Source organism: Xenia sp. Carnegie-2017, unplaced genomic scaffold (genome assembly GCF_021976095.1).
Source record: "Xenia sp. Carnegie-2017 unplaced genomic scaffold, XeniaSp_v1 HiC_scaffold_2, whole genome shotgun sequence".
Classification (NCBI taxonomy): domain Eukaryota; kingdom Metazoa; phylum Cnidaria; class Anthozoa; order Malacalcyonacea; family Xeniidae; genus Xenia; species Xenia sp. Carnegie-2017.
This window is the reverse complement of record NW_025813482.1, coordinates 6,352,481-6,380,281: the sequence shown is the minus strand read 5'-3', so window position 1 is coordinate 6,380,281 and position 27,801 is coordinate 6,352,481. Positions and strand designations below refer to the sequence as shown.

General features: G+C 33.5%; 1 protein-coding gene across 1 annotated transcript; it reads right to left on the bottom strand.

Annotated features, from left to right (window-relative positions):
• Window positions 1–709: 709 nt before the first annotated feature.
• LOC124440532 (golgin subfamily B member 1-like) lies at window positions 710–24,055 on the bottom strand. Its single transcript, XM_046990927.1, is given in 31 exon segments — window positions 710–919; window positions 1,123–1,268; window positions 1,589–1,781; window positions 1,931–1,990; window positions 2,108–2,426; window positions 2,993–3,381; window positions 3,444–3,986; window positions 4,395–4,462; window positions 5,092–5,226; window positions 5,474–5,742; window positions 5,967–6,118; window positions 6,766–6,822; window positions 6,902–7,069; window positions 7,275–7,838; window positions 7,960–8,234; window positions 8,354–8,541; window positions 8,715–9,740; window positions 10,138–10,469; window positions 11,064–11,318; window positions 12,021–12,430; window positions 13,014–13,188; window positions 14,123–14,188; window positions 16,918–17,274; window positions 17,891–18,256; window positions 18,733–19,001; window positions 19,547–20,415; window positions 20,417–21,792; window positions 21,902–22,258; window positions 22,517–22,630; window positions 22,865–23,559; window positions 23,975–24,055. Coding segments are annotated over 30 exon segments (10,212 nt in total). The 5' UTR covers window positions 23,369–23,559; window positions 23,975–24,055.
• Between the last annotated feature and the right edge of the window lie 3,746 nt (window positions 24,056–27,801).

Here is a 27,801-nt window from a genome sequence, read left to right as displayed (position 1 = left end):
CTCTCCTCGTATAAAAATATACACAAGCATTGTGATCATTCCTCGTTAAAAGGTACACAAGAAACACGGTCACCCCGGTATAGAAGTAAACAAATACTATGGTCATCCCTATCTAATTCTAATACACAAAGGTCACCCGCTCGTATAGAAGTACACAAGTACTATGGTCACCCTTTGTATAGAAGTACACAAGCACTATGGTCACCCGCTCGTATAGAAGTACACAAGCCCTATGGTCACCCGCTCGTATAGAAGTACACAAGCACTATGGTCACCCCCTTGTATAGAAGTACACAAGCACTATGGTCACCCCTTGTATAGAAGTACACAAGCACTATAGTCATCCCTTTGTTCTAAAGTACACAAGCACTATGGTCATCCCCTTGTATAGAAGTCACTATAATCATCCTCAAGTAAAAGGTATGGTGCTCTGAATGCACTATAACATCCTTTGAAATACACAAATTAATTGTTAAGAAAGAATTTTTACTCAAAAGTAAGGTTTGTTCATTTTTGGATGACTTTGGATTATAAAAGGATTATAAAAAAAAACAATAAAAAAATATTACTTAAAACTTAAAAATGCTGCAGAACCTCTAAAGATGCAGTAAGAAACAAGAAAATAAGAATTCAACTTTTTGGAAATTTTGACAATCAATTGAGATCCCTCTCAATTCCTCCATAAACTTGCTTACAATTAACATGAATGTTAACTAGAAACCTCGTTCCTTCTCGGCCTTCTTACCCCTGTAGTTAGAACTGCTTTCTTCTTCAACATGTTGATAGTTTCTTTTAGTTGTTGGCTTTCCTCCTCCAAAATTGCTGTAAGCTCTTTGAAATTTCCATCGTAAAAGGATGGCAAAGTATTCACTAATTTATACACGGCGTCCGCATCTAATCTCAGCTCATCAAGGACACCCTGAAAAAATGTTGCATGATCAAAAATAACGTAAATTTAACAAATTTAGCACCATTCTTTGTCTTATATAAGCCTAAATATTCAATAAGGTCCAGCTGTTGACAAAAAAAGAAAAACCCACCATGATAGAATACATTAACCAAGTAACCCAGGAATATAATGAAGACAACATTTTAATAATATGTTCATTACGTAGCGCAAACCTCAATTTTCTCCGTAGTTGAACTGTTTAAATCCTGCTCATCAGCTGAACTTTCGTGTTTTAATTCAGACAAATAACCAGCAATGGTCCTCGTGAATCCATCAACCTCCTTAATCTCATCATTTAACCGAGATTCAACATTTGTTTCTGTAATAAAGATTTTTTAAATAACACAATCTTTACCAACTAGGAGAAAAACTTTGACGGTTTGAACAACATATATTTTACGTATAAAATTTGACACATTTTTCTACGTAAACGTGAAACTATTTGTAAGTGGGATATCGTAAAGTCTATCGAAAATTTAAGATTTCAAGCAAATTGTTTTGACATTAAAACGTTAAATGTTAGTGCGTTCCCTCAATCAAAATGTAATGAGTATACTTTGTGCGTTTTCGACAAATGTTACACCCTGGATTTTGGACTTTATGAAAATGACAATTTACATGGAAACTGAACATTCTTACCGTCGTCCACAGAGAAACGCTGATGAATTTTGGTCTTTTCCAGTGAATCATGAACGTTGTCAAAATTATTTGGCAATTTCTTGTTTTCAACGATGGTCTTGGTATCTTCTTCAAATTGCAATTTATAAGACTGCAGCTCCTCACTGTGTTGTTGTTTGAGCTCAGCCAAACTATCTCTCAGTTCGCAGTTGTTCTTAAGAAGAAAATATAAAACTTCAAAATTATGACAAAAATGAAACTACGGATTGTATCAGTTGAAAAACCTGTACATACGTTATGTACATATTTCATTATTAGACGTATCAAACGATAAGAGCGACATAAATGGGAAATTCAACTTACTTTTTTCTCTTGAAGCAGATTTTCTTTCTCTTTACTCAGTTCATCTTGCAATAATTCCACCTAATAGAACAAAATACACGTGCAACTCTAAATACATGTACATAGTTCAAGTAAAATAGTAAAATTAATGTAGTGTTGTCTTGATGATGATTTTAACTACTAATTTCCACTATTTACCTGCTTTTTGTGATGTTCAGTGACTTCAGCAGTCTTATCTTTGTATGTTAACTCTAACTTTTTTATAATTTCCTGCATTTTACTTTCCCCATCTTGAACAAAGGCTTCTGCTCGTGCGAGAGCAACCTTTAATTGACGTATTTCCTTTTCATTGACATTCTTTTCATTTTCAGCAAGACTCAATATTTCACGATGTTCTTCAAGTATCTTTTCCTGAGTCAACAATCTTTCTTTCAATTCATCTACTCTGGTAGTCAGTCGATTAATTTCAGTTTCTTTTGCACGAATAATTTCCTTTAATCTTTTACTTCTTTTTCTAAATCACTAGCATTTGCTTCTAACTTTGCATATGTATCGTTCTTTTGAAAGAGTTCTTCATGTAGAACAATTCCATTATTGGTTTCTTGGTTCATTTTATTTAATCGCTCCTGAATGATTAATTGTTGGCAATCAAGATAAGTAAGGAAATATGACAAACGATGGTGAAGTGTGTAAAGAAATATGACAAACGATGGTGAAGTGTGTAAAGAAATATGACAAACGATGGTAAATTGTGTAAAGAAATATGACAAATGATGATGAAGTGTGTAAAGAAATATGACAAACGATGGTAAAGTGTGTAAGGAAAAATATGACAAATGATGGTGAAGTGTGTAAAAAAATATGACAAACGATGGTGAAGTGTGTAAAGAAATATGACAAACGAAGATAAAACATGTAAAGAAATATGACAAACGATGGTGAAGTGTGTAAAGAAATATGACAAACGAAGATAAAGTATGTAAAGAAATATGATAAACGATGGTGTGTAAGGAAATATAACGGACCATGATTGGTTATACAAAAACATGTGACAAAAAAGAAAAGTAAATGAAGTAAACTTACTTTGTATGAAGATGCTTCAAGACAGCTATCAAATAATTCTTGTTGTAAACTATTTTTCTCCTCGTGCCAAGCAATCTCGGCTTCATTGAACGCTCTTTGTAGTTCATCTTTTTCACATAAAATGTTCTGCAAATCAACTGTTGAATTTTTATGCTCGTTTTCAAAACACCAAGTTCTTTTTTGAGAGATTCATTTTCTTTGAGAAGTTCTTCATTTCCATGTATCTGAAACTTTCCATGTTGCTGTACGGCTTGAACCTGCTGAAATTTTCGCTCAAAGTCACTCTTAAGTTGAAGTAATTCATTATTCTTTTGCTCTAACTGCTCTTTAAAACGATCTTTGTTTTGCTGAGCCTGTTGGACATCATCGTAAAGTCTTCTTTGATCTTCCTTTAGTTTATCAATTTCATTTTCTTTCTTAATTACATCTTCTTCAAGAGAGTCAATCTTCATTTTAAATCTACAGATTGTGAGTCGTCTGCTGGCTTCTCTTCAGGTAAGATAACTTTTTGATCGGGTAAAGGACAAGAATCATCAGACAGATGTAAGCGAAGGGCACTTTCCGATGCCTTTGCCAACTCATCAATCTTCTCACAAAGTCGTAGTTTTTCTTTCTCGAACAATTTTTCAGCTTCTTCTGATGTCATTTTTAACTTCTCTATTTGATTTTGGAGACTTTCTTTCTCTTTCAATAAATCTTCAATCCTTTGATGTGCTTCACATTCATTCGTCTCCGCAAAATACTTTCCTTCAAATTGAAGAATTTCATTCTCCTTTTCATTAAGAATTTTCTCAAGCCTTTCTTCGTTTGCAATATGCACTTCCATTTCTTCCTCAGCATTTCTCAGCCTGTTTGTCATGTCATCTTTAGCATTGATTTCCTCTTGAAGACGCAACATTAGTAAATTTTGAGCTTGTGTCAGTTGATTTAGTTCTTCCGTTCTTTGGCTTGTTGTGTTCAACAAATCATCTTGAGTCTTACGAGCATCATTTAACTGCATCGATAAAAATGAATTAGATTTTGAGCAAATATCTTCCCATGACACTAATGTCATGATAAAATTAACCACAAACCATGATTGCTTATACCTAACAGTAAAAAATACTTAAAGTTTTACTGTTACTTAACACCTTCGTTTTTCATTTAAGCACTACATTGAAATGTTCAACTGCATACTTCCCTAACTAAGGGCTCAAAATAAAAGCCAAGATAAGTTTTGTCAGATTTTCTTATCCGACGTTACCATGCATCGCCTTACTGTAGTGCTTTTGGAGAAAAAAAGGTGAAAGTGCAATGCAAAATAACCAGCGAGGTAAAAAAATTTGCCGGTCAACAAGAATTTTGGACAGGTCATTGTCCGTTGACGGGTCGTTTATTTTGTGCTCTGTTCATATCAACTAACCTGTCTTGTATTTGCAGCTATAATATCGAGGAGTTTCCTAACCGCAACAGTCAAACGATTTCCAGAATCTGCCAAATAAATGATGTAAATGCAAAGTCCCATCTTTACATCATACGGAGTTTGAGAGCAACACACAAGAATAATTCAATTGTTACTACGGTGTTTTCTTATATTATTCTTAAATAGAGAGCAAAGCTCAAATGCTAAAAAATGAAGCTAAATTATGGAATAGAATACCGGATGTATGAGGAAAATGACATCAAAAAACTCATTTTGTAAAAATATTTTCTCATCGTTCTCTCAATTATTTGTGAATTAATTTAGAGTAATGTATTATAAGTTACTAGCAAACATTTAAAAGTATTTATATAGTATTAGATTATTTTTTCATTTTTCAATGTGGTAATAGATTAAATGTTTTTAGAAATTGAGTTATATCTTTGTAAGTTAACTAACAAACATCTCATGGAAATCAGCGATAGTGTGGATGAGATTAGTGTTTCTAAATAAAGTTGATCGTCATCATATTCAGTAAAATAGATGATCTTTGCAACAGTAATCAAATATCTGTGAATATAAGAGTCAGGAAAAGGTGATAAACAATGTCCGCATGTGTTTATCTCAAATAGAGAAGTGAAAAAATAGTTCTTCTTGAGAGTCACTAACGTTTTTTACATAGGTGTAAAAGTGTACTTACCAACAACAATAGTCTCGTCATTTTGAACATCTAATGAACCTTGATTATCACTCAATACAACAGACATTTCAAGTCCTTCATCACTAAGAAGTGACAAATCATGTTTATCTTCACGAGTTGTCTTCCCCTCGCCATCTTCAGTAACATACAAAACAAAAAATATTATAGATCATTTAATGGCAATGTACATTTATTGTTTTGGAATTACAAGCAAAAAAGAAGTGAGATCAGGCACATCTTTCTTTCAAATTTAATCAGCATGATCACGCGTTATCAGAATATCTTCGTCGAAGATAAAATGTAGACTTTCTACGGCTAAGAATTAACAGAGAATGGTATTAACAGAATTAACATTTATTTAACTTCCTAATAAATATCATACCAAGATCTCTTCCCACAATTGGAGCAGCTGGAGTAGAGGACGCTAACATTGCAGTAGCTTGTCGCCTTCTCAAACCTTCAGCAAGGGAATCCTCGCCCTCGGGTATGGATGCAACCTCTGATACAGTTTCTTCATCATCATCGTTACGCATGCCCTGTTCGAACATAGTCTCCAAACGACTCGCAATTGTATCCTCTAATAACATTGTATTTCGCACAGCGGAAGTTAACTGTCGCACCAAGTTCGCCTTAGCACGTTCAATACTTTCTCTTAAAGGCGAAAAGATATGTTGAAGACGTCAAAAAAAATAGCGAAATGTGACAATTGAAATTTATCTTTCACAATACATCAGTTACAATATTTCAAAACAAGAAATGTGCAAAATTCAAAATTTGATTTAACTCAAGGATCCAAAACATTTTCAGATACTCTGCTCGATATCTTAACAACAGGATATAGTAATTTCAAAATACCATTAAATATAAAAGCTTACCTTTCCGAATTTAGTGCATCCAGGTCAGATCTCAGCATCTGAATGAGGTTATTATTTTCACGTATTTGTCTTTCTTCCCTGTTTTGAACATCTTGAACATGTGCTTCCAATGTACGAACATCTATTTCCAAAGTTCGCTTCACCTCGCCAAGCTACGGTTGCAGAAAATACTTATCAAACACTTGACAAACAGACACGGTTTTGTGGAAAACGTGTAGGGTAGTAATCCAAAGATGAAAATATGAGAAATCTGCATGATTCAATGAAACAAACCATAGAAAGCTTTACAAACAATACGTGAAACGTGTTCGGCAGTAATCACGATTGATAACACAAGAAATCTGTACGCTACAATAAAGCACGCTACAAGGAACATTTGACTAACAGTCTTACGCCAGGGTTACGTACGTTAAATCTGATATAAGAAGTATTTACACATGACAGCATGTTACAATGAAGACAACCTCCACTATACAAGTTAAAAGGTTTGTTAGGTCTACCAAAACGCGCGTTTTTTTTCATTTTTATTTATATAGACTCGCTTACATGAAGATACATAGGATCAACGAAACAGAGAAAGCACTTAACCAAGCAGGAAGATCAACATTATATATGAAACATCTGCATGCACGCTACGGTCACTTAAGTAGCTATAGTCATCAATGTGATTGTATCCTTGATTAAAATAAATAAAACGCACGAGATAAAATCAATGACAATTTTTTCCTTGCTTGCCAGGGTGACACTATACTGCAGCAGAAGATCCATTAGAAAGTTAACTAAAATTACTCATACTCACATTAACCAAGTCTTTTTCCTTGTCTTCCACTTGCTTTTGCATTAATTCCTTCGCTTCCTGTCAATTTTTGTCAAAAGAATATGATTAAAAAAAAGAAAGAAAAACTCAGTTGTATCGTTAGTTGCAATGCATGGACCTGTAATTCTGCGATTTCACTTTCCATTTTTAAAATTTTACTCTTGAAAGCTTTCTCCTGTTCAACCCATCGTGCAGTATGTTCATCATGTCTTTGTTCCAACTCATTTTGTATTTGATTTTTCAAAGAACGCTCAGCCTCCAGGTCTTTGTTTGCGAGTTCAAGAAGCTAAGAAATAGCACAACAGCTGATATCAGAATACGGAAGATGAAATACATTTATCAGACACTTTCGCGATACTTGGCTTTATTCTTTTATCGTGGACGCTAAACTCTACGCATGAGTATAAATGTTTTGGGGGCTTGTTCCGTGCATTAAATACCATTCTAAACTTAAAATAAGTCCTTCATTTCAAATGGATAATAAAGTGTACCTTATCATTTTCAATCTTCAATCTTTCCAAATCTTTAGCATTTTGCGTCGACAGCATTTCTTGTACACTACGTATTTGCTCTTGCTGAGAACTATCTGTGTTTTTCTCCATCGCGATCAGCTTTTCCTCAAAGTCACGACGAATTTCTTTAATACTTTCTTCGTATTCTGAGCTAATCTTCTCAATGAACTCGTTCAATTCATTCAAATGCTTGTCTTTAGTTTCTATCTCTTGAAGGGCTCTTCTTACTTCCTTTTCTGCTTTGTCAATCAAAGTGTCCTTTAGAAGCATTTCCTCCTGTTGTTCATTTTTCAAGGCATCTATCTGTTCAGTTAATGTCTTCTGCCATTGTTCTTCAAGTACTTTCTTCTCTTGACTGTGGTCATCGTTAAGCAACTGTATCTGGGCACGATGTTGTTCAAGAAGATCATTCAGAGAATTTAACTGTCCCTCGTGTTTCTTTTGTAACTCGTCTTCAAGTTTCTTTAGATTTTCCAGGTGTTCCTTCTCTAAATCAAAGCGCGCCACCTCCTCTGCGTTTTTTAATTTTGTTTGAAGTTCTGCCTGAAAAGGTTATGCAGCAGAAGTACAATTTTCTAAAGTGTGCAAGCCTTTCATATATTTTGATTGATTAAAAAGGAGTAAATCAACAATAGACAATCAAATGTTAGCAAGTTATACGTACCTGGTGTGATTTATCCAATTCTTCTGTCATTGATGTAAATTTTTCCATGTGTGCTTTAACTAACTCATCTTTTACTTTCTCTAGTTCACGTTCGTGATTCTTCCACATTTCGTCAACAATTTCATTATTTTCTTTTGTCAATGCTTGCTTTTCTTCGTCAAATTGCTTTACGATTTTTTTCGCTTCTAATTCAAAGCTTTCCTTCAACTGTTTTACAGCCTCTTCGTGTTCTTTATTTAGGCTGTCTTTTATTTCCTCCTTTTCCCTTTCGTAATCTGAAGAAAATAACGAGAGCTCATTGGTAGAACTACAGCAATAAAAGAGGGAAGTAGATTTAATAGACAAACATATAGAGACTGCTAAGATTACATAATAACGTTCATTATATTATTACCAGTTTTCAATTGGTCTACAATTTTTTGCCTTTCCCTTCCGTAATTTTCCACCTCGTGTGCCAACTTTATTTTCATCTCAGTTCTTTCTTTCTCTAAAGTATTTTTCCACATTTCCTCATTGTCGCTCATTTCTTTCTGATGTTTAACTTGCAGTTCATCAATAGTTTTCTCATGGATACCATCAAGTCTGTAAGAGTTACAAATAATTTTATTCTGGAATAACTACATACCTCAGTCAACCTTCTCTTCGCCATAAAAACAATCACTTGATTTCTTGAGGAAAATGTAGTGAGAAGTTTGACTAGAGTAATCATTTATTGGGAATGAGAAAAATTTTATCACAGTCAATAAATACTGTACCTCATTTTGAGGTCCTCCAATTCATTTCTATGGTGCGATTTGATTTCGTTTTTTTCATTATTCGCGTTTTCTTTTACTTTATGAATGTCTTCTTCCAGCTGACACAAACTTTTTTGCATTTCTGTCCTTTCATTTTGAAGATGTTCAATATTTGCAGTCAGTTTAGCAATCTCCTTAGAGTGTCCACTATGAATTTCCTTCATCTTATTATCTGCTTCTAATTTTACAATCTCTACTTCACGAGCAGCATCGAGAGCAAGATCTGCACGGACTTCTGAGACCTCGTCTATTAAATCGTCAAAACTCCTTTGCTTTATAACTTTCATATCAGACTCATGCTGCCGTTTTAGATTTTCAATTTTCATTTCTTTTTCTTGTATGATGTCTTTGCATACCCGTAATTCGTTATTCAAAGATTCAATCTGTGTTGCAAGAGTAGTATTTAGCGAATTGTTGAGCTCGTAGACTATTGCCTCATGTTGTACACGTAAAGACTCATATTTTGTCACAAGTTTATCAATTTCCAAATTAAAATTTCGCTGATGTCCTTCGATTTCCTTTTTAAGCTCTTCTTCGTATTGCGCAGTAAGATTGCGCCGAACCTCTTCCAGTTCTTTAGCGTGTTTGTCGTTTACTGTTGAAATCATTTTCTCATATTCTTCGTGTTTCTCTTGAGCTAAAATCGACTTGATTGTTTCCAACTCTTTTTGTTGTTTCATTTTTAGATCATTTATTTCCTTTACGTGTTCTTCAACAACCTTCGACTTCCAGTTCTCGAAAACATCTAGTTCAACATTGGATTGATTTTCTTCAGCCTCTGATATTAATTGCTCGACTTCTTTCTGATGTTCAGCTTTAAGCTTACAAACAATAACGTCTACGTCTTTTTGATATTTATCTGAAAGTTTCTGCCGCGTCTCCTCCACTTCTCTGAAGATTCGTTCTTCAGCTTCTTCTTCAACTAACGCAAGTTTGTGTTGAAGATGAGTAATTTCAGCTGTATGTTGTTCTTCTTTATCAGACAACCTAGACAAAATAAACTTACATATATGTATGCAATTCACCCTGCTGTGGGAAAAGATCATACAAAGACAATAAAACATCGCTATATAAAAATTCCAATATTTTAAAGTGAAGATTTTGTGATCAGGTGGAATATAAATGGAATCTGACGCATGACAATGTCTAAAGATATGGCATTTGTTCATTTCTTTGCACGAATTATGTGTTCAGTACATTCAGAAAAATTTACTAATCCCGCGAGATGTAGGTTGATGCGGAGCACCTCACCGTAAAGGATGCAATTAACTTCCCAATTAAACGCCACTTTTGTAGCGTAGTTTGTGTTATAACTGTTTTACGCCCCCTAGAGCCACTAGAATTTATTTGGTAAAAAACCTGTAGCATAGACGCATAAACATACTTTTTGTCGTTGTTCGTCGTAATCTGGCGAATATCATTCAAATATTTAAACTCTAGTTCCATCTTCTCTTTATCAAAATTACTTCGTAACGTTCTCAACTGCTCGTCAAATTCGTTTTCTTTCAAAAGGACTCTATTGTCCAGTTCCTTTTCAGATTGCGCCATTTTTGCTTGATGTTCTTCTTCAAGGAAAACAATTTTTTGCTCCATAGTTGTTTGCAATTTGTTGTATTTAAGTTCCTCGGTTACTTTTGACTGATCCAACGATTCTCTCATTTTGAAGGACAATTCTTCAACGTTTTGCTTCTCTTTATCAAGTTTTTCGGTCAAGGACTAAAAATAAAACATTTACATCAGTAAACAAACACACGCGATAAGAATAAGAAATATTTAACGTTAGAACAAGAGAATAGTAGCCATTTCATACAAAATTCATTTCATCTTTCAGCATCTGTCTAATTATAAAATAGGAAACAATTCCATCGCCGTGGAGCATGTAAAACAGTAAATAACAGGACAGTACACACAACCATCCAGCTAATTCTAACTAATAAATATTGTGTACAAATATTTTAAAGAACGAAAGCGCATATTCCTTTCTATTCAGTTATTTTATAAATAACATGATTAGATGTTGCCAGTGCAACAACAATATCCCAATCTCCCTTGTATACCATATCTTGGGCATACGTACAACGTCACGAATGAAAAAATCATTATGAGGTAGCTAAAATTCAACGTAACACTATATTTTCTACAATTATTGTTAAAGCTCCTCGTGTACATACATACAAAGATATACAATGATCATATATCTTCAGTCCGCATTTAATACATAAAGTGAAAGTTAGAGTGAATAAATTAAATAATTTGTCTAAACGATTTTCCTCATAGGAAATATGACCTCATCACCGATCTCTAACTAACCTGGATGTCAACTTTCAATTCATCAATTTTTTTTTCTTTAGCTATCGTCATCTGCATGTACATGTGTTCATGTTCACTCTTCAAATTATCCATTTCAATAAAATGTTTCCTCTGAAGTTCATCAATAGCTGAAGTGGTGATCTCACGTCCTTGTATATCGAACTCCTCTCTCAACTCTCGAATATTTATTTCGTATTTCTTTTCAAGTTCATTTTGTAATATTTCCATTTGATGTTCATACTCCTTTTCAATATCCTGATATATAAAAAAATAAAATATATGCAATGCCATACAGGGTGTATGAAAAAAAAGGTGTATTTAACCTATTGTAAAATTTTAATGCCTGACACTATATGCCACTAGAGAATTACTGTGCATAGTTTGACGTTAGAACTTATGTTAAATTCCCAGCAGCAGAAAGGCTTTTGTGATTGCAACAAAGACGTGTAATATATGCACGTTGCTGACAATACTTTATACACCCGTGGGCTCAGTACAGTGATACACATGAAAATTATCACAATATGTCAATTCCTAAAGGTCTTCTTTTTGTTGATACATCGTGTATAATTAAACTTCACAAACATTCATATAGTTAATGTAATTTATACAAGTTTGCTGCTTAGTTTTAGCTACAAATGAACGAAAACAATTTCTTCAGCTTGGAGATTCCTGCCTTTTATGTTAATGTTGCAACACTAAACACGGACTATTTTAAACAAAATAAGGATATGAATGTCATAATTGATTATAATTGAGACTTTTTTAAACAAAATAAGGACATGAATGTCATAATTGATTATAATTGATTTTCGCTTGGGGATAACTGATTTGTGATCACCTGTCAGTCGTAGACATAATACATTAGTAACATATAATGTATAATTCCGCTAAATTGAAAAGTTTCACTTCACTTCACTGTAGTACAATCGAATAACCAGATTCAATAAAACTTACCTTTTTCGATTGTTCTATACTCTCTTCGTGTTCTATTTTAAGACGTTCTTGTATTGCTGCGATTTGCTCAGCTAAGTTTTTCTCGTGTTGTTCCCGTAGTTCGAACGAAATATTTTTAAGTTGATTTTCAGCTTCTTCTCTTTGTTTTATTTCCTTATTGTACATTTCTTCTAAATTCCTTATCTCTTCTTCGTTCATCTTCTTAACCATGTTAATTTCATTTTCTGAGTTCTGATAAAGTTCAGAAAATTTTCTTTCGAATTCACTTTCCACTTCCAGCCGGACAACTTCAACCTTCAACACTGTATCAGTGATGGCCTTGGCCATACATTCTTCCATTTCCTGAATATGAATTTCCTTTAGCCTTGTCACGATAGCGTTTACTATGTCTTGATGACGTACATTCAACTCTGCAAAAAATTCATGAATAAAGTTCACAAAACGCAGCAATATAACGGCACACCAATTTCGACTACGGAATCGAAAAAAAGTTTTGCTAAATTTGTCAGCAGTTAGATTTCATATACTAATGGTTATTTTTAATCACGCATATAATTTCAAGCATAGTCTCAGATATTCGGTCAGGGGGAGTAAACATTTTCCCAACTCACAATGAACTACTGCATTTCTTGACTTCAAAACACGTCATACTTTCTTCCCCATATTTTCCGCTTAACCCAAGTCAAAAATTTGCTCAAATTTTTAATTTCAAAATTAGGGGGCAGCTGCTCCCCCTGCCCCCTCTACGTCACGTACAACTATGCAGTTTTCTTGTGTTTGCATGCTAGCACCAGAAGGCCAGTGACTGATCTCCAATACAGACGGTCATATTTAAACACTAAATAAAACTAAAGGACCTAATACAAACGATGTGTTCTTAAGTGCACCAATGACAAACAACAGGATGCTTTCAAAATACGAGAGACTTTAGTACATGATCTCATGAAGTTAACTAGGTTTAATTTGATATAAATACACTTTAAAGACACAAACCTTGTCTTAGTTTTTCCAAATCATTATCATGGTCGTTCATAAGATGTTCAACCTCAGTATCATGATCACGCTCTAATACGTTCTTCATTGTTTCCACTTGTTTCTGCCGTTGTTCCTCCAGGATGTGTTTCAAATTTTCAATCTTTTCCTCATATTCTGCCTTTACACCAGCAACCTATAGCAGTTGGATGAGTTAAAATTGAATAGCCCACATTGGAGAAAACATGCTTCGGAGAAAACCATGCCCCAAATCCCTTGTAAATATGTAAATGTAAATTAACCGAAGCAGATCACAACAAATGCAGATGCATTGAGATAAATTTTGTTATAAATTGACTGTCGTCCGTTTTTCAGAAAATAATCTACAGTGACATGACAAGTATTTCTACAGCTACTTTCTTCTAATGAAACCCCGAGCGATTTAATGTTAAAAATAAATGAAAATGCCAAATGAAAAAAAGCACAGCAATATCAACTACTGAACACATGTCTGCGATTAATACAGTCGTTAGTAATATCCAACTTTTCTGAACATTTACAAAACCAAACCTGACAATATTTTTGAGATAGATGTGTCACACATTAATAAACACGTCTAGAATAAGGACAAATCCAGTGCATATCTACAATCGCCAACTTGCGGTTTCATACTTTATTAACGTCGAATGCTGCGTTTGTAATTGGAAATGTTATGTTATTAATATATTCATGAGAAGCGTGTACTTGTTCATTTGAATAAATGAAGAAAAGCACAAGCTGAACAAAATAGAAAGCAAAAAGTTTTTGATAGTCACTGATAGTTTGTGATAAAGTTCCTACCCATATGTTTTCAACATCTAAGATTGGTAAAATTCGTCTCGTATCGGTAAGGTAGTTGAATAATTAGATGCTGTAGGCGCGGCGGTAGAAAGCAAGTATTCGAAAATTAAAATACTGGTATTCTATGAGTATTCCCATATTCAAAGAACATTCCCTTTGGGCATGTAAAAATTGTTTCCATGCAGACAGGCACTTTCAATTGGTTGCCCTGATAACAATGCCAATGATTGTATTTCTACAGTTTTCATTTCTAGAATGGCTTAACATACCACACGTCTAAAAAGGCTGACCTGGAAACACTCCCGTTCAGATACTGATTGCAGAAGCCACATTGCCAGTTCATACCACATGCCAATCTGAAGCGGGAAGTTTTAAACCTAATTTACATGGGGATATACATATATCAGAAAAACAGAGGTCCACAATGGCTTTATTAAATTGAGATGAAGCGTTCATTCAATTTCCATGTTATACAAAAGGAAGTTTATTGAGAAACAAAACGAATTTCGGAAAAACATCGGAAATTGGCATGAATTTTTATCAAATTTATGACAATTAGCATATAAATGAAAACAAATGGACGTCTCCAAAAAGTTGTTAATTACCAATAAAATTTATAATTTTATGCTTTTAATACGCTCAGAATTTAACACGAAATTTAATGACGCTTGAAGTTCGATTATTAACGTTAGATAGATATTCTAGATTCCCAACTAAACTAGAAATGATCGTTTCCGCAATAAGTTAGAAGTACAGTCTGAATGCATGAGAATATGTACAACGTAGGAAAAACAAGTGTAAGGAATACGATGAAATATTTTATTGATGTATATAATTACACAAAAAATACATTTTTGCCAATACTAGATGAAAAAGAACAAGTATACAAATATTAGTAGCGTATTTTTCAAAACGAATAATTGACAAATTTTAAAATTATTTAAAAAATATTTACGTTCCAAAAATGCGTTTCATTTCGGAAAGCGCTCTGAACAAACACTATGTATGGTTTAGTTCAATTTGTTTCAACTGATATGAGAAGCGTCACCAAAGTCTGTAATTCCTACATATGCGTTGAGTCCAAAAAGGGTTGTTTTACAGTCATTCTTAATGAAAAATTCTTTATTAAACAAAGGCTTTCTCCATCTGACAAAATATAAAGTTATCAACATTGGGAGAGTCTCCAACTTCAGTAAAATATTATTTGTGACGTTTTCACGCTCTCCAAGTTTCAACGATTCTCAACAAAATGGAATGCCATAAGAGAGAATGCCATAAGCGAGAGTGCAAAAAAATGACAGACAAAAGGACACGACACAGCAACACAGTGGAATTAGAAACTGATTAGGAAATGTAAATAGTGTACGTAGTTTTGATAAAATTAGTAAACGACGATTAGTGAAAATTAGTAAATGACCAGCACAAGATTCATAGTCATTGTATAATTTTCTCATTCACCCAGACTGTCTTCCACACTACTAAAAGATTACAAACAGGTAATTTTGGCTTAAATAACATTAGACTGAGTAAATGCAAATGACGCATTCGCATAATAATTGGCATGGTTTTAGCAAAGTTGCAGTAAAAACTAATTGGACAGTAAAATGAACAAGCAAATCATTAAATGACACATATACATCTCCAAGAGTATAAATACGCATATTACGACAGTGCAGTAAATATTGAGCAAATTCCAATGATGGGTTATAGGTTCAGCTATAAGTAGTGGCAAAATGTTTACATCACGTGATCATCAGTGGTGATAAACGCGCACTCTATGAAGCTCTAAATGTATGTTCTATTTATTCATATTGCCGTCATGCATAGAAACCCGATTCACTTTTCACATTTGTTGAAAGTGTTTATGACGGGAAATTTTATCAAGAATTTGTCTGATTATATCGTAAAGAACATGTAAAATGACTTTATAAAACATCTTCAGTAGAATTGACTTATTTTCCATTTTTGTAGAGATGTTTAACTTTATTCATTACGGAAATAACTTCGTTATGACACTACAGAGCATAACAACATTTCAAAGATCATCAATTTTCCCCATCGTTAGAACGTTTTGTAAGCAAATACAAAAGCTTAATGAATAGATGATAGATATTTATAAAGGTGGAAAACTTTGATATTTTAATGCAAACTGTCGACAAAAACTACTATTTCATAAAACTAGTGATGCAATGTGATGTCAAAACGATGTCATTTGTATGCATATTGAAGAAAAGTTACGTATCTTCAAAACGTAATAAAATAACACAATTCTATTGAAAAAGATATAAGTCATGTTAAATTTCCTTTACAATGAAATCAGAAAACATGGTAAGATTTACTATCATAAATACTTTAATCACATTTTCATTTCAGCATATTTTCAACCCACACTGTATACAATGCAATTTATGTGTTATTCATTGCATGTTAAAACAGCATTCAGAGTAGATTATAAAATTTAGGACCACGTGATAATGTTATGGAGTAATCTTTAGTGTTTAGTTTTTTTTTTACTTCATTACGTTTAGTAATTAATGACTTTATAAAACAAAACTATCTTTTATTCATCTATGACAATGAAAAATTTATTGATTATCGTTACGTATGTAGGCCATTATATAATACTATCAATTATGTCTTCCACGAAATTTATAAAACTTTTAAATTGGGATCTTACAAAATTACCACTATCTACCAGGATAATGGCACATCCAGGTTAATTTTTTTCACATTTAAATCAAATGATGTCTTTAACAATAGTGGAAGCGTAATGTGAACCACAAAATTAAAAAGTGCCACGGAAAAGCTGAGTTTCCACCAGGCAGAAGTTGAAACGTAGATATAATTGTTTGGTGACGAGAAAAATATTTTTGTAAATGAAATAAAACTATAATAAATCTACCAGTTTTGCGAAAATCAAAATTGCTTGTGGAAATTCACTTTAACCGCCATATTGGCAACACTTCTCTTATCTACGTTCAAGCATACTTAAAACAGCGCATCTAACAGCTTCGTATCGTATAGTCCTACAACCCCTGGGAGATTTTACACAATAAATAATACAAAAGGAAATCTAAAACGACACCTGTTGCTCATGTTGTTGACTTAAACTTGCTATCTCTTGCTGGTGTTGGACTTGAAGATCCTCTTCAATATCAAACAAACGATGTTTAAAGTTATCTTCAAGTTCCGTTTTCAAATGTTCTAGATTCAGTTGATAAGTGTTCTCTAGTTCACTACGGGTTGTCAGCAATGTTTCTGTGAAATGTTTTTCAAGCTGTTCACGTTCTTCTCGCTCCTTCTCCTCTTTAGTAGTCAAGTCATCTTTCCAAACTTCCATTTCGGATTCTTTATTAAATAACTCCTGACGTAGAGTATCTTTTTCTCTTTCAAGACGTTGTTGCTTTGCGAGAAGACTGTCCTCGATAGCACTTAGTTCAAGCTGAAAGCAAAAATACGAACAACCGTTTTACGTTAAAATTTTTCCATTTCCCATGCTTTAACCAAGCGATATAAAGATAGTTCAAGTTTACCAAAACATACATAGTTACAAACATTATAACAATTTTTAACAACCTCTTTCTCAATCTTTCTCGAGCATTACCCATTTCCAATGGATACACCACAAAACTTAATGCTAATCATAGTAAGTCGTTGAATATAATCCACCCAATAAAACTTTCATACGAGAGAACACAAAATCATTGCACAAAAATTAACGACGAATTATGTAGCAGTGCGTTGACAAACTTTATAAGACCATCCCGTATAAGCGGGAAATCTCACATTTGGCATTGCCATGCAAAGCAAAGCTGTAAAGTTCGATGAAAAAAAGAGAACTTATTTATTTGCTATCGTATAGACGACAATTTTTTTCAATTGAGAAGTTTTCACACGTAATAGTTAAGCAAGCAAACCTTTCAAACACACGAGCAAGTGAAACTTGTCAACAAGAATATGCTTGTCTATGGCCAAACTAATTATTTAATAGCTTTATGAAGATCTACGGTGCATCGCCCACGACTAGTGTGGCAAATTTTACGCAACATACAACAAACCTGCAATTGATTCTTTTGTTCAGTGAGTTCTTGTTCTAATACATCCTTCTCACGAATGATTTCATTTAGTCTAGCTTGTCGAATAAGTTGTTCCTGTAAAGCAGCTCGTTCATCGTCCAGTTGTTTCTCCAAAACTTCTTTCTGTCGAAGTTTGTCAGCAAGCTGCTCTTTCTCAGATCTCAAATTTTCCTCCAAAGAGTGTTTTTCTTCGAGGATGTCGACAAATGTACTTCGTTCTTTTTGTTGTTCATTCAATTTGTTTAACAGAGAATCGCGTTGTTTTTCGAGAACGATAAGTTGTTGAGTAAATTCTTGTTGAAGATCAGTAGACACAATTTCAGACATGGAAAGTTGCTCTTGCAATTTCTAAACATTAAGAGAGAACGTTAAAGTTTATTTTTAATCTTTGGTAGCCTAGAAGGCAAAAGGCTGAAGCAAACCAACTACATGAACTACGACACATAAATTTTGAACATTTTGTAAAAGAGAAAAACTAGAAATTCCACGATGTAGTCCACGGCTCACTTACTAGGATTTGCTGGGATTACATAAGCCAAATCATTGATATATAGTCTAATTGAGCTCTATTTTCCACCCTCATGTTATTATATTTTAATTCATTTCGGATGGACATAGATAGCTAGATTTATGAGACTATTACGTAGCTTATCTACTACTCACTGGCAACCGTGATAGAATCATAATCATCAACCATCATAATTATCATGCTGAAAAGCAACACTGATAGATAGCATAAACAGTACATTGTTTGAGCATTGAGTAAATAATTTCAAAATGTAATGCAGTTACTAACATCTATAAAAAAGACATAAGTTTTGCACCTGTATTGTTTCATCTTGGTCAACAATCTTTGTTTTAAGGGAGTCTCTTTCATTCGCCAAAGAATCGTTGTATTCTTTAACAAGCCTCAGGAGTTTGTTTTTTTCCTCAATAAGTTGCATTTCGCTCCTCTCTTTTTCAGCCAGCTTCTCTTGTAATACCGTGATTCTTTTGATGGATTCCATTTCGTCGATTGATGTTAATTGAGCAGGTTCATTCAACTTTTTTGATTCACGAGGCAAATCGTCAACAGGCCAGTCCCAGCTATCATCTAAAAATACCAAAATCCAAAAGATCGCTTAACAACAATGCTACTGGCCTTTGCAATGACCTTCCATAGGATTATCTTCAATATGTAACATTAGACAAAGCAGGAAGATAATCATAAAGTTACAAGATTGTCACAAGCTACGTAAGACTTCAGCGTGATGAAAAAAGGAACTTAATTTTTTCAGGTAGTGATAAAAGAGTCTGAATGCATCAAAAAGCTATTTTACATGATACATTCTAAACTTTGTTGAATGATATGACACTTTTTTTGTCCACGACCATAAAATTAAAACATACATTCTTGTGACTGAAATCAAAGATAACAAGAAAAATCGTTATGAGATGATAAAATGGCAAGTAAAAGCAATACGTTTACCTGTCTCTCCTTGAACCTCTCTCCATTCATCAGTCACCACAATGCTTTCCTTGATAATTGGTTGCTTGCCAAAATTATTCGAGTTCAAATCCCTTTCTTTGCTAATTAGCTTCGCATTTTCATTAGTTAAGGTAGTCAATTGTTGGCGAAGAAGTTCGTTTTCATTCATCGATTTTCAAGTTCATGTTTTATGATTTGTAGTTCTCGTTGTGTAGCATGAAGCATTTCTTCATTTTGATTCTCCGTTTCACGTAAATTATTTGTAAGTTTGAGAATTTTAGCCTCATTTTCCGCTTTCAACACTTCAATTACCTTCCGAGTTTGCTCAAGTTGTTCGTCCATTTGTTGTACTTCAATCTCGTGTTCTTCCTTTAATTCATTTAGCTCTGACTGAGACTTATCAAACATCTCTTGCAATGCTTCCTTCTCGAAAATAATCTTTGTTTGACTTTGTTCGAGTGTGTCGACTCTCTCCATCAGATATGAACTATTTTTCTCATATTCACGAGATAAATTATCGTGCATTTTCTGAACTTCACTTGTATGCAATTGCTTAGCTTCTACTTCGCGCAATTTTTCACGGAGGTCTGAGAGTTCACTTTCATACTTTTCTTTTTGAACAGCCAATTCTTCTTCGGCTTTTCCAAGTTTATCAAATATATCTTCCTTCTCCTTTCTAACATAATCTAATTCATTAAATTTATCATCATAATTTTGTATTCGATTTTCGTAAGCTTGTTTTTCCTCTTTCATACGTTCCTCAATTTCATGTTTCTGAGACAGTACTCCTTCATAATTCTGTTGATATTCTAGCAACTTTATCTCTAGCTCTTTAACTTTCGCATTATGCTCATTCTGGTTATCTTTCATCTTTCGTTTAGTTTCTTCAAGTAATAATTCTACTTCACCACATTTTTCCTTCATTAAAACACTGCTTTCTTCCAATAATTGACTGCTGTTTTTCAAAACATCAAGTTCGTTCTCTTTAGATTGCAAATTTTCATGTATTTGATTAATTTCTGCTTGCAAAGCTTCAGTATTTTTCAGACAGTTCCAGCTTATCTCTAAGAATTTCGTTCATTTTGTCATATTTAAACTCAGCCTCTTGAATCTTTTGTCCATTTGTTTCTTCAATTTGTTGATATAAGACGGCTAAATCCTCTTTCTCTTTTATCAAACGATTTTCACGTTCCAGTGCTTTTGCCAAGTTTTCGCCGAGTGTTTTTATTTTTTTATGCAGTTCATCAACATCATCACAATCACTTTGAATAACATTAAGTTCATTCTTTGTTTCAATGCCTTCTGCTATAAGTTTTTCCTGTTCTAATGCTAACGATTCCGATAAGTTAACGATCTTTTCTTTTTTTTCAAGCTGATGTTGAAGTGCTTCCTTGACATTACAATAATTAGATTCCCCTGATATTTGTGCAGTTAAGTCACTGTTCAGTTGATTCATCGTAGCCATTTCATCAGCGTACTGTTTTTTGATTGTTTCTATTTCATTTTGAAGCCGATTTTGATCAGTAAGGAATGATGTTTTCACATTAAAAAGTTCACTTTCCATATCAGTCAACTCTTGAGCATGTTTTTCTTTTAAAACTTTCATTTCATTTTGAAATTGTTCCTCTCGTTCTATCTTAGAGATGTTTTGTCTCTCCACAGTTTGTTTCAATTGAAGTATTTCCTCATCATGCTTTTGTTGGGCACCATGAAATATTGCTTCCAATTCGCTAACTCTTTCAACTGCTTCTTTTTGTCCAAGCTCAGCATTAGATATCGTAAAGTTACATTGCTCAATCTTAACCTTCAAAGCATTTATCATATTTTCTCTTTCGTCCAGACTATCTTGCAACTGTTTAAGCTCTTCTTGATAGCTACGAGATGCTTCGTTCATCTGCCCCTCAAACTCAGACTTTATCTCCTTGTTTTTCTCTTTAACATTTTCGAGTTCAAGTTTTAAGCTTTCCATTTCATATCGGCTGTTTTGTTTTGTCTCATCAAGACGTTGCCTTAAGTCTTCCACGATACTATCCTTTCGAGAAATTTCATCGGTGATTTGCGTATCTCGCTCTTGGTAACTTTGTACTTGAGCAGACAGATCTATGACTTTCGAATGGTATTCTTCCGCTGAAGATTTTTCACTTTTCAATTCCTCCAACAATGCTAACTTAGATTTTTCGAAAAGCTCATCCTTTTCGTTTAATTCAATCTGAAGTCTTTCCTTTTCCTCAACAAATTTCCGTTGAAGCTCTTGCAGTATCTCCTCGGTGCTCTGCAGTTTACGGTCTGCGTCTTCTAGAGCCATATCTTTATCACGGATTTGATTCTGAAGATCTTTGATCATATTGTTAGTCGCATACAACTCGGAGAAAGAACTTTCCATGTCAGCAGTTTGTTCAAGGACTTTGGTATTACTCTAAAAATAAAAGATTATCATCATTAACTTAGTCATGTTTCCAAGAGACTTTTCAACTGCAGCAAAAAGATTAAGGGTAACACAACCTTCTCTGCTTGCTCATGCTTACCTCTTGAAGTTGAGTTCGTAAAACTTTCACTTGATTCAGTAAATCTTCGGTCTGTTCTCTCAGCTGGGTCTTCAACAGTTCTTTTTCATCTTCAACTTCATTAAGGTTATGTTCCATAGCTGCAATCCTTTCATTGCGATCGTCTAATACACTGCGTAACTCAATCATTTGTTGTGCAATTGTTTGAGAATTGCTGCTCATATCCGCAATGTTTTGTGATAAAGAATCCGCCTGTTGCTGCAAGGTCGAAATCTGGTCATCTTTGTCTTTATGTAAAATATTGCTGTCGTTCAAGGACTCTTGCATCATGACTAACTGTTCTGTTTGAGTTTCAATGTGCGCTTTCAGTAAAGAAACCTACGAAGAATTTTTTTCACACGAATCAAATTATGAACATAATGCCACTAAAACAACAATTAAAGGATACACGAAACGTTTATAACAAACGTAGCACAATGTTCATAACGTCTCTCATACAATATTATCTCATTCTCTCCCCTTTTTTTTAGTTATTCAAGAATGAGTACATGCTCTCAGTATTCCCAACCATGCACACACATAAATCATGACGATGAAAGAATTATTTTCAAGATACCATGTGTCATATTTAACTACCTCTTTTTGCTCCTGTTCCAATTTAGCCTGCATCTGGTCGACCTTATCGTTTCCCAAACTTTTCTCATTCAATAAACTTTGCAGTTTAGTAATTTCATTAGAAGCGTCGTTCAGCTAGAATTGCATGGCATTGATCATTTATGTAAGTAAACAAGAAATAGCAAATGATTTAGAATATTTTCTAATTGTTTTCTGAAGCAATGTAAGTGATTTGCCTGCTCTAAGAAGCAATTGCCTTTCTGAACATTCCTGCACAAAAATGTTAGCACAGTAAATTTGTAGATACCACTCAAACATTAGTAATATTCTTAGCAATTTGTAAACATCTCTTAATAACAGTTTACTTACTTGTTGATCTTTTTGAGTCAATTGCTCATTATATTTTGCAACATTCTGTGAAAGATAGCCTTTCCAGGAATTGGCAACCTGTTGCAATTCCTGATCTTTTAAGTGCAATGCTTTGTGATATTCTTGTAGTTGTGCTTTATTCTGACTTATGGCTTCTTCCAAAGATTTTATGATGGCTTTTTGGTGTTCATTCTCCTCATTCAACTGCTCTATTGAAAGATCTTGGGCTTTGGAATCAATTTCTGTAGCAAGATCATCTTGAGCGAGCTTTGACTGTAGTTGTTGAACTTGTAGTAAAAGTCCTTGGTTTTGTTCATTAAGTTCATTCAAAGTTACTTGTTGAAAATTCAACTGTTTTTGTAATTCTTCAACTAGCAATGATTCAGACATTTCTTTGTTTCGAATCCTAAGTTCTTCATTTTCTTCTTTCAGTTCTTTCAACAAAAAGTCTCTTTCACTTATCAATTTTTCTAGAGAGCTTATCTTCTCATTCAAATTAAACATTGATGTAGCATGAGTATCCTTGAAACCTGGTTTGAGAAAATTTTCAATTTTAGATTTCAGTTCTGTGTTTTCATTACTGATATCTTTCAGAGCAATTTTCTTAGCAGCCAATTCTTCTTCCAGCTCAAGAGTTCGATTTTTCAATTCATTCCTCTCTAAGTTTGCAATAACAAGATCATCAACTCCCCATCCTATATAATAGTTAAAAAGAAACAAACATTTATTAATTAGTTGTTGAAATGAATTTAGTGATTCTACTAGAAGAGCTGTGCAGTTACAGAAATTCAATTTTAGGCTTTTGGTTTCAAGTGTTTTGAAAGGGAAAACCTCAGTTCAGTTGGTTTTATTGCTTTTTTAAAAAAATGAAAATGATACAATTGTGGTACAAACTCAATTATGAATTTGATGAAGAGATGCAGGAAACTTGCACAGTTTAGTATAAGCCAAAGTCTCCTTTTTATTTGTATGTGAGGTATTAGCTAGTTTTTGACAATAAATGGTACTGACAATACTGCATATTTCAAAACATGTTGCTGTTCTATTCATTGAGGTATGAGTTGTTTTCAAAATCATCCCAGATTACTACATACATACGTATGTACATACCTCAATAGAGTAGGACTCTTCACCACTTGTATAACTTTCACTTGCATAACTAGCCCCAGTACTTTCTCCACCACTCTGATAAAACTGTGCTTCCTAAAAAGAAAGGTTTTGGGAAGTCTTGAGCACACAAAAACTTGACAAGAACTTTTATAGCAATTTGATGTCAATTGAAAACATAGTAAAACACTAGTAAAATACTTGAAAAAACATAATTGTAACCCAGACAACTACTTATTTTGTGAAAATTTGTAAATATCAACTCATATTTCTTCAACAACTGTAAAGTAGACTTCAGTGGCCTTCATTAACCATAAGACACAAGTCAAATGTGGCCAATCATAGCAAAGGTACTAAAGTACATAAGTATTTATTCACATTTCTTTCAACTAAGGTCTTTAAATAGAATTCCATTTACTTACAAAAACTGTCTTTCAGTCAAAATGAGTCAATCACATTTTCTGATTTCTGATATAAATCCTCATTTTCTTGTTTATTGGCATGCATATAGTTTTATTACTAAATATGGCATACATTCCACATTAGATATGAACATGCAATGTAGTAAAAGTAATTCAATCAGTATAAAAGTTAAAAAACTGAGCAAAAGTTTCCTTTGCCAAAATTTTGCTGAGTGTAATATAGAATTAATTTAACAAACAGCAAACGTTTTGGTTGAGATTCCCCTTTCATTGATCTTCGATGCACAAAAGTAAAGATACGTAGTTGCTTTTCCAAGTATTTCTCCTTTTCTCACAAAAGTTTTATGATCAAGTAAGTGCATGGTTTATAAGAATTTGGTGAAGAAATCTAATCATTTGACAATTCAACACATCACTTTCTTATACCTGAGTGACGACCTGTCAAATATGATCATTCAAAAAAAATAGTGGTAGCTAAACACGGGTTTGTACTTTCTTAATGCACAATCATCAAAAAGGACTCATGGTATTGCCAGTTTTTAGTGGTTACTTTTCAACAAAAAGTATAACAGGTGGTTATACTCTGGTTTTTGGTTTGTAGAGGCAACCTCTGCAAATGGTCTCAAGGTTACAAAATAACAACACGAAAATATAACCAATCAAATGACCGACTAAGCCATTTTCCCCTCATTGTGCATTTAGTTTTTGAAACTAAAGTTTTCTTGCTGATTTCAGACAAAGTGGTAGTCACAATGACTGACCATGCAAAAGTTTGGCAAGACAAATGTTTGTCTTGGTTGGATATTATTTTGTGCCCTGGGTCTACAAATTATATCATCCATTCCTGTGAATACACAACATAAAAAATGTGACAAAATCTGTTTTGAAAACCGCATAGACCACAAAGACATTTATTTCCATAACTCTGCACTAAAAGAGAAAAATTATCGCAACAATAACTGCATTGTTTTCAACATAGTCACCTGTGATATATTTTGCAATTCTTCTTCCATCTCTGATGTAATAGATGAAACATCTTTGTCTGTTGCAGTTGCACCAGAAACACTCCTGACGTCAGCGATTTCTAGTTCTTCATCGACGGTCGACTTCCCGCCAATTTCAGTCGTATTTGGCTGATCAAGCTCACTTTTAGAATGCTTACTTGAAGCTTTCTTCTTCTTTTTTCCAGCACTTTTCTTTTGTTGAAATTGGAGAAGCTGAGGACATGTAAAAGTAGATTATAACCACAACAAAGAAGATAATTTTCTGGTCGTTAAGGTCATGGCTACCTTAGTGTGAACAATATATGTACACGTAGATAGTGAGAACACTCAATACTCTCACCTTTTCACGCCCAGCTTTTAACTTTCGACGACGCTCTGATTCTTCATCATCCATAATTTATACAAATATCAGTAGGAGTGAATTATTTAAGACTTTAAGACAAGAATATCATCCTGCCTAGATTCCACACTATCCACTCACCTTGAACGCCATTAAACTGATGCTGATCGGCCTAATCCATTGAGTTCTATAATAACCATTGAGCTCTAAAGACCTAACGATCGCATGGTCAAAAACATGATTGCCATAAAATATTTTTTGTTCAAATTGGATGCACTTTTAGTCCCAAGAACTTAAATTGCTCAGCGTTGCATTTCCCTATATACATTTTTAACATTCACCTTTGGACCGACAAGCGCCAATTAACTGACTTGACATAAAGTATTGATCAGGATGATTTGCTTGTTATGTTGTATTTGCTGACAACATTAAAGATGACTGGAAGATGTTATTGATCAGGCAAGTCAAAAAATGATAATGCTGTAAAGATAATTGATTTATTGTCTGCCTTATCCAGAGTTATTTAATTTGATCATGGTCAAATTCTATGGATGGAGACAATGGATTCACTAATGATGCCTTGAATGCTTTGAAGTTGAAGTTCATGAACCAAAAAAAGATGGCAAGAAGGTTGTGTGTTTTGATGCTTAATTAAATGTCAATTCACAACATATAAAATGGAAAGGCCATAAAGTTTGTGTCTATGTAAACATTTGTACTGAGATTGATGATGACTTGATGCAGATGTGAAGCATTAAACTGAATAAGCCATTGGGTTTTATATAACATAATGTTTAAATCATGGCATATCTTTATCAAAATATTTTAGTTGAGTGTTGTTTAAATGTTACTAATATCTAATGCACTATACTGAAGCATTAAAGATTCAGTGATGAAACCTTTAAATTTACTGTACTGTATATTTCTTATATTTCTTATATTTCTTTAAGAAACAGTTTGAGCTTATTTACCTATTAGAGTACAGAATGGGATTTATCATATGCATCATTGCTGCTTTTTAAATAAATGTTTTCACTTTTCAAAGCTTTTCTACAAATATTTTGCTTCTTATTTCTTTTCATGAGATTGATGATATAGAGGTAATATAATCCAATAACTTTATAATTTCTAGAAAGCTGTTAAGCTTCTAGCATAAAAGTACACTATAGGTATTTAATTCATTTGGTTTTATTGCCTTGTTATGACATATCCATATGCATTTCATCATTCATGTATGAAGAAAACACCAAATGTGGATACTCAGAGAACAAAATGCACTACAACTGCTTATGAAATTTATTATTGAAGTGAAAACTGTTTTAATCATTCAAATTGTGCACTTATATTGAAAATATAGGAAAACAAAACAAAGTGAAAATAAGGGTAGAAGTATTAAAACTAAAATGAATTATAAACACCATTGGAAGCATAAGTGTTTTGATGATTATTTGCATTTTGCCCAAATATATCAATACAACAAAATCAAAATGTGCTACAACTTTACAAGTATTTGATGCAGTTGCACTTCAGAACATCACAAAAGGTTACTTAAAGTAATTTCTATACAATATTGTTTGTTTTCATTTACCAAACCTATGCAGACTTGAGTCTTTTGAAATTTAATATGAAACTCAATTACAGAAAATACGTAAATATCCAGAGATTTAATATTTACTTTTTAAAGAAACAAGTAAAAAGAAGCAAAATAGCAATGATAAAAATAAGCTAATCTCTCGTGAACCACTGTGGAGATGAACTATGATATACTTTTTGTATAGACTAAAGAGTTTAATCGATCAAACAAGTTTGACGCTGGTAAGAAAACGACGCATATCTGCATTCATAGATGTGTAGCCGACATATAGCTCTTTCATCGATAGTTATAAATACATCCTCGTAGGAGCCGATAACTGGAAAGCTATGTTGACTCGCTGTTACGAATTGTAGGTTTTTATCGTGATTTTCATCAAAAATTGCTTGCCGAATCCCAAATACACATACATTTTCTTCACTCTTTCCTCAGGAGGAAATTGTGAAATTTTCGGAAAAGCGGTCAATTTCGGT